The sequence below is a fragment of the Haemaphysalis longicornis genome, unplaced genomic scaffold (genome assembly GCF_048455015.1).
Source record: "Haemaphysalis longicornis isolate Haplotype H1 unplaced genomic scaffold, Haemaphysalis longicornis Haplotype H1 scaffold_2, whole genome shotgun sequence".
Classification (NCBI taxonomy): domain Eukaryota; kingdom Metazoa; phylum Arthropoda; class Arachnida; order Ixodida; family Ixodidae; genus Haemaphysalis; species Haemaphysalis longicornis.
Genome location: NW_027526295.1, coordinates 206,693,699 through 206,705,928, shown reverse-complemented (window position 1 = coordinate 206,705,928; position 12,230 = coordinate 206,693,699). Strand labels below are relative to the sequence as shown.

Below are 12,230 nucleotides of genomic sequence, written 5' to 3'. Positions count from 1 at the left end.
CTGAAAGATAAGCAAGGCAATGTCATCACAAATAGGGATGATATAGTCACAGTGGCCGAGGAGTTCTATAGGGACCTGTACAGTAGGCGGGACATCCAGGATAATGCCGAATGAGACAGTAGTTCAGAGGAGATAGACATCCCACCAGTAACGACCGAAGAAGTAAGGAAGGCTTTGAAAGAAATGAAAGGGGGCAAAGCACCTGGTGATGATCAGATAACAGCAGACCTCTTGAAGGATGGCGGAGAAATTGTACTTGAAAAACTGGCAAACCTGTATACGCAATGCCTAATGACCGCAAGTCTACCGGAATCTTGGAAGAACGCGAACATCATCCTAATCCATAAGAAAGGCGACATGAAGCACTTGAAAAATTACAGGCCGATCAGCTTACTGTCAGTCGTCTACAAGGTACTTATCAAGGTAATCGCTAACAGAATTTCTGCAACCTTAGATTTCAGTCAACCTAAAGAACAAGCAGGGTTCCGTAAAGGTTATCCAACAATGGACGATATTCACACGATCAATCAAGTGATAGAGAAGGGCGCTGAGTATACTGAACCCCTATATATAGCCTTCATAGATTATGAGAAAGCATTTGACTCGGTCGAAACCCTAGCAGTCATTCAGGTATTACGGAACCAGGGGGTAGATGAGAATTATGTAAGAATACTAGGGGATATCTACAATGGGTCCACAGCTACCATCATCCTCCATAAGGAGAGCAGTAAAATACCTATAAGGAAGGGTCTCAGACAAGGAGACACAATCTCTCCAATGTTATTCACAGCATGTTTACAAGAAGTATTCAGAACGTTGAATTGGGAACAGGGGGGAGTAAGGGTTAATGGAGAATACCTCAGTAACCTCAGATTTGCTGATGACGTTGCCTTGCTAAGTAACTCGGGGGACGAATTGCAAAACATGCTTTCCACACTGGAAAAATAGAGTAGAACCGTGGGCCTGAAAATTAATATGCAGAAAACTAAAGTAATGATCAAAAACCGCAGGACAGCACAGCGATTTGAGATGGGTGGCGAGGCAGTAGAAGTGGTAAGCGAATATATCTACTTAGACCAAGTTGTGACCCCAGATCCCAACCATGAGGCAGAGATAATTAGAAGGATAAGAATGGGGTGGGGTGCATATGGCAGACATTCTCAGATAATGAATAGCAGCCTACCATTGTCGCTGAAGAAGAAAGTGTATGACAGCTGCATCTTACCGGTACTCACCTACGGGGCAGAAACCTGGAGGCTCACTAAGAGGGTTCAACTTAAACTGAGAACGACTCAGCGTGCAATGGAGCGGAAAATGATAGGTGTAACATTGAGGGACAAGAAGAGAGCGGAGTGGGTCAGGGAACAAACACGTGTTAAGGACATATTAGTAGAGATTAAGAAAAGGAAATGGACGTGGGCAGGGCATGTAATGCGAATGCAAGATAACCGCTGGTCATTAAGTGTAACAGAGTGGATCCCTAGAGAAGGCAAGCGTTGCAGGGGGCGGCAGAAAGTTAGATGGGCAGATGAGATGAAGAAGTTTGCGGGGATAAATTGGTCACAGTTGGCACAGGACCGAGGTAATTGGAGAATAATGGGAGAGGCGTTTGCCCTGCAGTGGGCGTAGATAGGCTGAGGATGATGATGATGATGATGATGATGATGATGATGATGATGATGAAAAATTAATAATGAATAGAGTCCTGTTTAAGGGCGCTGAGTAAAAAACTTGACTGTACACGCTAGGGAGATGGCTACAATGTTGTAGCGACGCCAATGTCCTCGAGGTACTCAAATAATGCAGACAGGGCTTTGCGCTGGGAGGATGGTGAGTGGAATGGACCAAGCATCAAGCTTAGTGTTAATGGTCCAGATTGGAGACATTCAATTCTTTGCTGTAAACGGCCCGTTGATTCAGCATAAGCAGACCACTCTAGTAATATATGTTCGATCGTTTCGGGTGAGCCACAGTTGCCACAGTATGGGTTGGAAGTCTGGCCTACGGAAATGCCAAAGATTGTAACGTTATAAGGCGAACGCCTTAATTGCCCAATTCTGCGAAAAAACCGTCGTTGTCGTCGTTGTCGCTGTTGTTCCTTTCTTCGTGGCACATACCCACTTGGAAGATTGGCCAGGTATGGTAAGGAATAGTACGAATCTAATGCGCCCGCTTCACCAATTTACGAAACTATCAAATGGAAGCGTGAAAAGCTTGGTGGCGCGTTAGTAGAACATGTGCCTACCAGCCGTGCCGCGCAGAACTCTGATTCCAGGGTAGGTGTGGCGTGGGCTAGTCTGCTTGCTGACGTAATTTGCGCCGTAAGACAATGAAACGAAAGCGAACAAACAGACACAAACACCATGTAGCAGGAAAGAAGCCGATCGAATCAGTCCAAGCCAAAATACAAAAAAACGAAAGCGAAGAAATAGATGTAAATGCGACGTAGTAGTTATAAAAAAGTATCGCCAATAACTGGCCTTCAAAGCAATTTAACAGAACTAGGCGTCTCGAAGACTTTTCGCTTCCGGGATTTGACCTCAGCGCTCTTCCCTTAGCAGGAGCGTTGGTGACCTCTTATCTACACGCAGCAACTGAAGCCGGTATTTGGTCTGGGGCTGCACGTTATATGTTTCTTTTCTGTATGAGACGAGGTGTGCCGCTTATTGTTCATACATTTCATTTCCACCTTGTTTGTCGTCGAGCTACAGACCTTCCGCGAAAGTTGGGCGTTGCTTATCTGCTGTGGCACAAAAGAAATAACTTCTGCCTACACTGGTGACTATTTTATCACGCGGTTTTCCCAGCTCATTCAGAAGCGCCATAAAGATGCCGCCTAGGTTTCCACGCCGCCGCTATGCATTGCGGCGTAGTGCCCCCAGCTCTTTTTTGTCAGAAGAACGCAGGCCACTGAAGACCCTGATCACGCCCTTCGCTTCAGGTCGCGACGCCAAGGTATTCGAAACTGCTCTCTCTCTCTCTCTTTGTAGACAGTATTACTATAATCGTTTCCGGTGCCGCTACTTTGTGTTGTTCATTAGAATTCGACAACAAGGATTGTAAAACAGTAACGAATAGTTGAGGAGCAGGCGGGTGGCAAAACTTTTGCTTGGCTCCGTTTTGAATAGCGTTACATCGCGCTATTCCAATGGCAAATCCAACTCACATACTTAGCCGTCGAGTTACTGTGCGCCTTTAATGCGCAATCTTACGTTTTTTTTTGTTGTTTAAATATACAATACCAAGTCAATGGCCACAAGAACTATGAAAGAATTTTTTCAGAAATATGGAAACTATTTTCACGGCTAAGGCAATGTTCAGACTACCGACGCAAAAGCCATATCGTGATCTATGGACGTAAAAAAACGGCAGGTCACAAAGTTTGGTTGGCTGAGACGTGAAATGTCGTCATTCTTTGAAGTTAACCCGACAGTTTCGGCAACAGTCTGAACCCGGCCTAAGTTTGTGGAAACGTATTTTGCGTGCACGATGACAATAAGTATGCACTAGGAACAAATCATCTTCAAAAGCAACCCTATACAATGGGGTAAAATTGAAGCAAAAGCGGCTACTACGTGCACGTTACAAAAAACAGAGCGAGCATGCGCATATAGAATGGATTGTGAGTGCGTTTACAGCCATAGAAACAGCTTATTACCTGAATGTTTTGTTTTATTTATTTTATGTTACAGATGTCTTAGATGATGCAATTTAAGACTGATGATCTTTTGTCACCTGCATGTTTTGGGGGAAGCGAGGGCGCATGATATCAAAACACAGTATGGTTGCTATCACGGTTGTTCCCTTACCGTCGCGGTGCATGTGCGCAAAGGATAGTGATTGCTTGATGGAATACTTACACGAAACAATTAGTCTGATCGTCTGCCCAGCCTTGACTTTATTCAGCCCGAGGAAAATGCACTAAAGCATGCGAAATTGCTAATAGCTTACTAAAAAAAAGTTCCTTAGCAGCGGTGTCCATATCCGATGCATTAAAGTCGTCTGCTGTGCACGTGCTTCAGTGCGACAGCATAATCAAACCCGTCACTTCCTGAATACACTATTTGGAATGAAAACTTAGTACTAGAACGCATGTATGCGCCGAACAAGAAAATGCCTACAGCAGTTTCTGTGACTGAAAGGTGACTTTTAACTTGGCGAACGGACTTATCGCGTATGCTGGGTTCAATGTGGGAAATTTGCGCGCTTACGTTGGTGTCATAAAAACGGGTAAAGTGAACACGACTACACCTGAACCATAGCGGCATGCGAGAAACCCACAAATGAGGGAAAAAGAAGAAACTGATCAGTTAAAGCCATCCACAACGGAGCCCCTACAGGTTACCTCGATTTTTATAAAGGATGTGAGAGAAGCATATTATAACTCGTCGCTTATATCCCATTAATTTACCTTTTCCCGGCTGTCTAGGTTGACGGCGTGCCCCTCGCCAGCGGTTAGTAGCAAATAAGAAAAAACTAATGCCCAGTGCCGTCAGTGACAGTTGGTGGCATGTTGATTCTTACCTCACATATAGTTCCTTTTGTGCCGTTTTTTGTTGGTTTCATAAGTTTGTGCTAAGTAGTATTCTGTGCTTTGTTTGCGCATTCATAAGGAATACTTCCTGGTTTTTCTATAATACAACTTCCAGGGCAAAGCACCGGCAACACTATTGTCAGTGAAGGGTTGGGGTAGGGGTGGAAGTAAGCTAGCAACATTTCGTAGTAATTTCAAGCTTCAATAACAGTGGTTATTTGCTTGGGAGGATATGTGGTTGACAGAAATTATATGATGTAGGTAAAAAAAAACTTTTGGAATGCAAAAAGAAAAGCTTTAGGTGTAAAAGACTGCTTTAGGACGCATAGCGCGGGGACGGCCATAGTACATGTATTTATTTATTTATTAAAATACTCTCAAAGCGCGAAGGCGTTACAGAGAGGGGTGGTTAACATTTCATACAATATTAGTTACAGCCGTTTTGAATTATGTAGGATGGAGGCGGGGATGGAGGAGGCGGGGAGGTGGTTCCAGTCGTCGCAGGTCTTGGGAATGAACGAGTGAAAGTAGGGGTTTGCGCGACACTTAAAAACCCCTACTTTGAACCTGTGATCGTTTCGTGCGGAGTTGTAGGATGGAGCAGAAATGAGAGCCTGTTTTAGAATAGGGTTAGTAAAGTAAATCTTATGAAAGAGGCCCAAGCGCGCAATTTTCCTTCTAGCAGCAAGGTCACTGCGTTTAAGAGATTTAATTGACGTGATGCTAGCGGTTCGTGAGTAGTTTGTGACAATGATTCGAGCAGCCCGGTTCTGAATGGCTTCCAAGGATGAAGACAACACCACCATATGAGGGCCCCAAGTCGACGATGCATACTCAAATTTTGATCTAACAAGGGGTTTATATAGTAAGAGTGTTAAAGACACTGGAGCAAGAGCAAGATCTGACTATATGCAAGTCGCCGTACCGACGACTACACTGTGGTAGGTTCCAGTGCCATTTTTTACGTTTCTTCGAACTTTCTTGCAGAATAAATCGTGTATTTGAAGGTTCACAGTTAAAAAAGACCGTACTTTGCCCAGCTTTTGTATTCTTCACTATAGAAACTGAGCAAAGTTTGCTCTTTTTATACTGTGGACTATAAAATCAAAGTTTGTTTCTACTGGGAAGTTTGAAGAAACAGAAAGGTATGGTACTCGAAGCTATCAAAGTATAAAGGCTGATTTATCCCGTGTTTTATGAAGTTTTCATTTATATATGTATCTGTATTCTTGAAAACCTTCATTGTACCATGCATTTTAGTCTTCTCGAACTTTCCTGGGAAATTAAATTTGGACTTTAAGGATTAACGCCTACAAAGAACTAACTGTTCTCGCCTTTTATATTTTTGACTCCGTCATTGTCCTCATTTTGCGTAGATAGCGCGTACCGGCGACACTTTTACCCTGTCTTACATGTACACCGCCTAGCGAACGAAGTTCTGACATGTGTATAGTTGCTCCCAGCCCCACTATCCCGTCACACAATAGGATAACGCATTGCTTTCGCGGAAAGCATTGTCCATGGCAAGTCATTGTCCCGCATCCGCGTGAATTTTTCGCCGGGAAGGCGGAATTGTATATTTTGCGTCCGCATATTTTAGCGTGTATGCCCTACAATAAGCACACACTTAGCAGCAAAGCCGGATGTTTTGTTTTGCAAACCGTACAGCGGTGCTTTACTTTGGTGTGACAAACTGAGAATCCATCCATGCAGTCGAACTACAAGGTGACCAGCAAAATGTGAAAATAAGAGTGAGCTGACAGCTGCGACGTTCGTGAACGCAGACTTCATCGCAATGCTTGTTACCTTCATCTGCTCCTTGCCTGTTAATTGTGGTCGTCGCTTCTTTGGGAAACTGTGATGATCGTCACATATGGGGGATTCACAGGGGATACAAAGAGACACGCATACTGATAGCCAGGATGCTATCCTGCCCGCACATTTACCATTTTTACAGACGGACAGAACGCGAGCGGGAACGACGGACGGCGAGTCTGGATAAACTCTCCTGCAGCGCTTCTCTCATTTGGCTGTAGCCCCGACAACTCAAGAAACGGGAAAATCACGCAATAGCGACAAATATGGCGTTCCAGTGGTCTCAAGTTGCGGCACCCCTGTTGCTATTGTTCGGCACACTGTTGTCCGGAGTGCTCCCCATCTGGCTTGCCACAAGACTGGCCGCAGCGCGACACGGGAACAAAGTGTTCGCCTTCCTCGTCTGCTTTGGAGGAGGTGTGCTGTTCGCCACGAGCTTCCTTCACCTGCTCCCCGAAGTGCGCGAGGGCTTCGAGAAACTGTCCACGGAGTTTCCGGTCACTGAGGGCGTCGTCTGCTTAGGCTTCCTGGCTGTCTACGCTCTGGAGGAAATCGTTCACGCGTGCCTGGGCCACAGCCACACCTCGCCGACTCACGGTCACTCGCACTCTGCTTCAGTCATGAACTGCGGGTGAGCAAGAAATCCACATTTCTGTGCAGAATGAGCAGGTCAGCAGCTTGGGCACTGCCGAGCCTACCGATAAGTCTGACTGGTCCCGTGCAGTTAATTATGTGCTTCTAAATGCGAAGCCTCCAAACCAGAAATTTATACTTACGCGGTAGTCTCATGATTTTGAAGTTCTCGCTGAGCAGTGGCTGCTATCTATCGTTCCTTACCCGTAGCAACCAGAGGTCGGGATATATGAATGTTACAATATCGGTGTACCACCTGGAAATTTGCTTGTGTTGTTCAAGAGGGTGAAGTAACTGAATCATTTCAGTTTGCACTTTATAGCCTTTGCAAATACCAGTAAAAGGCCACAGAAAGTATTTACATATGAATGTTCGGTCAGCTTAAAGAGGTGGAAATTCAAAGTGCAGGGGTCTTCAGCTTCCTTATTGACATTACTTTTTTTTTTGTTTTTGGTCAGCGCCTTTCGAAGCTGGATCATTTCTAGAATTAACATTTTTACCCGCTCATTTATTTTGTAATGCCTTGATGCCTCGGTATACCCTCTCAAATCATGCTTATTGTGACCCCAGCTGCCCCCAGCAAAGCGGCCATGTCCATTCCAACGCAAATTTTTGTCCACCCTCGGTATCGTTTTCGGGAACTAATCTTATTCGCTCGTTCTTGGTCTCCACCCAGCGATCAAGATCAAGGGCGGCCTCCAACGCCGGCAGAGAACGGCGCCGACAACAAGCCTCACACTTCCCTAAGCGTTCTGAGCAGCGAAGAACTTCCAGCGCAGCGCGTTTCTATGGGGAGCGTGCTTATTGTAGTGGCTCTATCGTTCCACTCCGTCTTTGAGGGCCTCTCGCTCGGCCTGCAGGAAACGGACAAAGACACTTGGATTATGTTCCTCGCCATCTCCGTGCACAAGTTTGTCATCTCTTTCGTCGTGGGCTTCGACTTGACCGCGAGCCATTTGAAACGACGCACCATTTTCATCTACATGGGAGTCTTCTCGGTGATGTCGCCGCTGGGCGCTCTAGTTGGGGCCGTCACGAAGAACAACCTAGAGGGCTCGCCAGTGGTAGCCGGACTTAACGGAGTCGCGACAGGCACGCTTCTCTACGTGACTTTCTTTGAAGTTCTTCAGAGGGAAAAGAACAGTCAGCTGAGTGGCATGATGCAGCTGTTAGCCGTGCTTCTGGGCTTTGCTGTGATGTTGGTGCTCGTCCTAGTTCTACCTCATGACTGATCTGTGTTGTGTACATTATAGTTTGTGAATACTGGGCAAAACGGCGGAATGTTGGACTTCATATCTTACGTGGACTCTTTGAGCAAGAAATGTACAATCGAACTACTTACAGAATATGTGATACAGTGTGCCGATCAAATGGCAGCTGAACTTTTACGACTACACTGACCCATTGTGGTGCAATAAATGCAGATCTTTTGCTCGCAAAAACCACAACACGTTGTTTTCGGATGTGTATACGAGCAGTAGGCCACACCTGATCTGGCCACTGTTCTAAACCACTTGCTTCAAGTTACAAACTTCGGTTTCAAGACACCGAATGAATCTTTAACTTATAAGGCGGACTGAGTGGAGGCATTCGCATTGATACATTTCATCTTCGTTTCCAGCTTCTATCAAGCTTAGTGGGCATACTTCACTTACACCACATATATTTTTCCAGAACTAAACAAATGATTGCACGATCAAAAACTCGTAGACTGCTGGAGTTATTGAGTCAGTACAAAGACGTCAATAATTAGCTTTAGTAGCTGTTTCTTAGTGTCATTTCAACGCATGAATGTTAGCGCTTCAAAGCAGCATCGATATCATGGCTGCCAGTACTAACTGTCTTACTCCGGCAGTTGGACCACTTGGCCAAAGACACCACGAACGAAGTGGATGCAGAAGTGATACCCGTAGGAAAGCCGTTGATTTTAGCTTACCACATTAAGCGGCAACTTAAAATTTTAAAGCATCTCTGTGCTTAGAGGAAGAATTGGTATTCTACCACTAAAATCATTCTGATTACGAAACGTTGTATTCGTTTACAGGGGACATGAAAGCGAAACACTACGTTGTTTATTTCGAGAGAATTAGTTTTTTGTCTGTTTCTCAACTCCGTGCTAGCCCCGAACGAAGCTGTTTTCAGCAACAAAGTTTGAATACAATTCAAAGTTTTCCCTTTCGCTCTTCACGATGTCTGGAGTGAGGTATTGGGGAAATGCGTATGAGTCATCAGTGTGTGAACTGCGTGTTAGCGTTCAAATGACACTATCAAACGGAACGAAAGGCACCACTACAAATTAACACTCATGTTTCTTGCCGGTCGCTTTGGTCGACGGCCTCTAATCGCACAAATGAGTCGTGAAGACATATTAAGCGGGTGAGAGCGTGGTTGGTGAGTGGCTACATCTTCATCTGCTCCCTCCAGTATCCGACGCTTAGTTGTTCGACGTTTACGGCTTAGTTGTTGGAAGTCGCGTTAAAATTGCACCATTGTTACCGGGACGACTTTGCGACGACTGGTTAGACTTTGAATAAATCTAACTTGTGTGAAGAAAAATTTGACATCCAGCTCAATGCAGCCAAACGGCTACGAACGGCTACAAATTTTCCTTCAGAGAAACTTACTTCACCTTGGGGATTTCCCCTATATCTGGTTCATTAAATCTAACTTGTATTTCACCATTACGGTGCTTTGAAGAGACAGTTATTTGTAGACGCAAGTTGGCCTCTATTGGTATATTGCAGTGTTGTGAATGCAAATATACCACTCGCGGCAACAGCAGTTGCTTATTTATTTTAAAAAAATTCCAGAAGTGTGAAAATAGATACAGCCGCCTCATACATAGAGTTTCATACTAATATATACTAGAGGGAAATCTGTCGCTGCAGTCGCGGGCCGCCGTGGGTGGCGCCATTGCAGCTAGAGACGTTCCTCGCCTACTTGACTTAGATAGCCATATGGCTTCTTTTTTGTCTCGAAGTCAGCATCTACAAAAAAGGGTAACGTTTTTTTTTCTTGTTCATCGTGCATGGAGCTTCTACATAATCACTGACAAATTAAAGTTTCTAGAGGTTCAATTTTAAAATAATAAAACAAATTTGATAAACCTTCTACAGTACTATTGTTGCTTTTTGCAGCCATAGCCAGCTTTTCAGCCTGTTCATGAGCCATGCCAAGGACAAGGGGAACGTGCCGGCCCGGTACATGACGGAACGCTTGCTGAAGGGCGGCTCCCGTAGACAGTGGCGCCAGATTTCCCTCTAGTGTATATTAGTATGAAACTCTATGGGCTCATACACGTTCCCACACTACCATTTGTAACGTTGCGAATCCTAAATTGTGAAACGGGATTGGTGGAGTTTCTCTAAGCAGTAGCCTGAAACAAACACAAAAGCAGGTACATTTATATTTAAAATTTAAGTATGCGGTAACTTATGTCGAGCACTAGTGTTTCAAAAAGGCGTAAAGTTAATATCTTGAACGCCATAAGCATATTTTTTTACAACTGCGGGTAATATTTGTTTCAATATTGCTTTTGGTCTAATTTTTAGCGTAGTCCCAAGCACCGTCAGAAGGCTAATGCGACTGAATGCGAGAGCCATTACCGTAACATTTTCAATGTTATTATTTTTTTTGACGAATGGTTTATACGTCTCATCAAACTATAAGACTGGCTGTCGTAGTCGTCCGCGTCAACACGAATGGTATCAAAAGTCACGTTAAGTCAGCTGTGGAAAATACGCAGTGTAGAAACTTGCTGCTGCTGTGCGTCGTTGCTCGGCGATCGCATACTCTGATTTGCTGCTCTGCGTAGGGTCGTTTGTGATGGTAGAGCGCCAGCCCCGAACAAGAAACTGCGTAGTCAAAGGAAACGGTGGTGCCCTGGCGACTTTGCTCGGAATTCGCATTATTACATGGAAAGACAATGACGTGTCTCTGGGAATTTTTAAATATTCGACAACTGGATTAAAAACTAGAGGATTACTGTCACAATCAGCTAAACTACGTGTACAGCCGTCAGATGCCAAGCTGCCATTCAGAGAAATTGTGCTAGGAGTTTCTACTGCTTTTAAGTAGCAACACTTGCCTGGCTAGAACACAAGGAATGTACGAGGTGATGGTGTGTAAACAAGACAGAGAGAGAAAGAACAGTTTGACTGTTATTTTTAAAAAACACAGCATTGTTTTCCGTCGAACAAACGACGAAGATGCTTTGAACAGAGGAATATTACAGACAAAACAAAAAGTCCTTCAACCTTTCGTGTCCTTTTCAAGACGAAAGTAATGTTCGAACGACGGCATTTTAGAGTGCATGACCATGTATACGTGTGTAACGTTATATGCATCTAGCGTTATTTTATTAGATGTGGGAATGTTTTCGTGTCTACGGTAGTGTTATTATCTGCCCGAAAGTGTGGTAACAACATAGTTAAAGTGAGCAGAGCGTGACGCACTTCACGTCCGCTTGCCCATATCTCTGGCTACAGACACTTCAACTTTCTAACGTTTATTGTTTCCGCCGGACATGTGCACTCGGCACGCGGGCTCACACCAACGAATCCAGACAGATACTGAGAGGTCTTTCTATTCTAGATATGAGGTTCGGCCAAAGGTCAGACAAGCGGACAAATTGCTTTATTCTCGACGCCTGATAATGAGCGATGAAACGGGAGATATCTTAGGAATTTCGAGTTTTATCATTTGAAAGAGTCGTCTGCGCGGGAGAGCCCTTTTATAAGAGGAGCATTCTTTGTGCATTTTTATTTTCTTCGGAGCAATTATCCGTGAAGTAGTTGTTATTCCGTTTCATTTTTGTTACAATATGTAAGCACAAAGTGTGGTTCTGAGCAATCAAAGCAGCACGTTGACTTCGTAAAGCTAATGAACACACGTGAGAGATCCATCCTGTCCACGTGGAGTTTTTCAGCTCCAATTGTCATTTGCAAGCCAGCCGACTTCAACAATTTTGCTTGCTTCTGTGACTGCAATTTGGCCAACGATTATGTATAGAAGCACTGAAAACATTCTCCTATTTCCTGCCCCCTGGTGGATGACAGTGATTCCTGCCCGTTTCTCGCAATGGTGTGGAATGTGTCGTGATGGGTCTGCATAGACCAATTCGCACCGCATCTTATGACCTCTATAGATAGACATTCTGTTCTACAGTTGAACAACAGTTGAAAATTGCAGCAACGTTTAGCCGCGTATTCTATCTAAAGCGGGCGGCAAATGTAGGAGCGTACGTGTC

General features: G+C 44.6%; 1 protein-coding gene across 3 annotated transcripts in view; it reads left to right on the top strand.

Moving 5' to 3' along the window:
* The window catches only part of LOC144169826 (zinc transporter ZIP1-like), a 58,337-nt gene that overhangs the window by 14,695 nt on the left and 31,412 nt on the right, over positions 1-12,230 (top strand). Inside the window, exons 1-3 of one of the 3 annotated variants that reach the window (XM_077699187.1) lie at positions 2,797-2,955; positions 6,492-6,980; positions 7,659-8,430. The exons of 1 other annotated variant lie outside the window; for it this stretch is intronic. In XM_077699187.1, coding sequence (XP_077555313.1) covers positions 6,616-6,980; positions 7,659-8,214 — 921 coding nt within the window. In that variant the 5' untranslated portion in view covers positions 2,797-2,955; positions 6,492-6,615 and the 3' untranslated portion in view covers positions 8,215-8,430. Of the gene's footprint in view, positions 1-2,796; positions 2,956-6,491; positions 6,981-7,658; positions 8,431-12,230 lie in introns of those variants that run through there. One more of the 3 variants, XM_077699188.1, reaches the window with a different exon arrangement.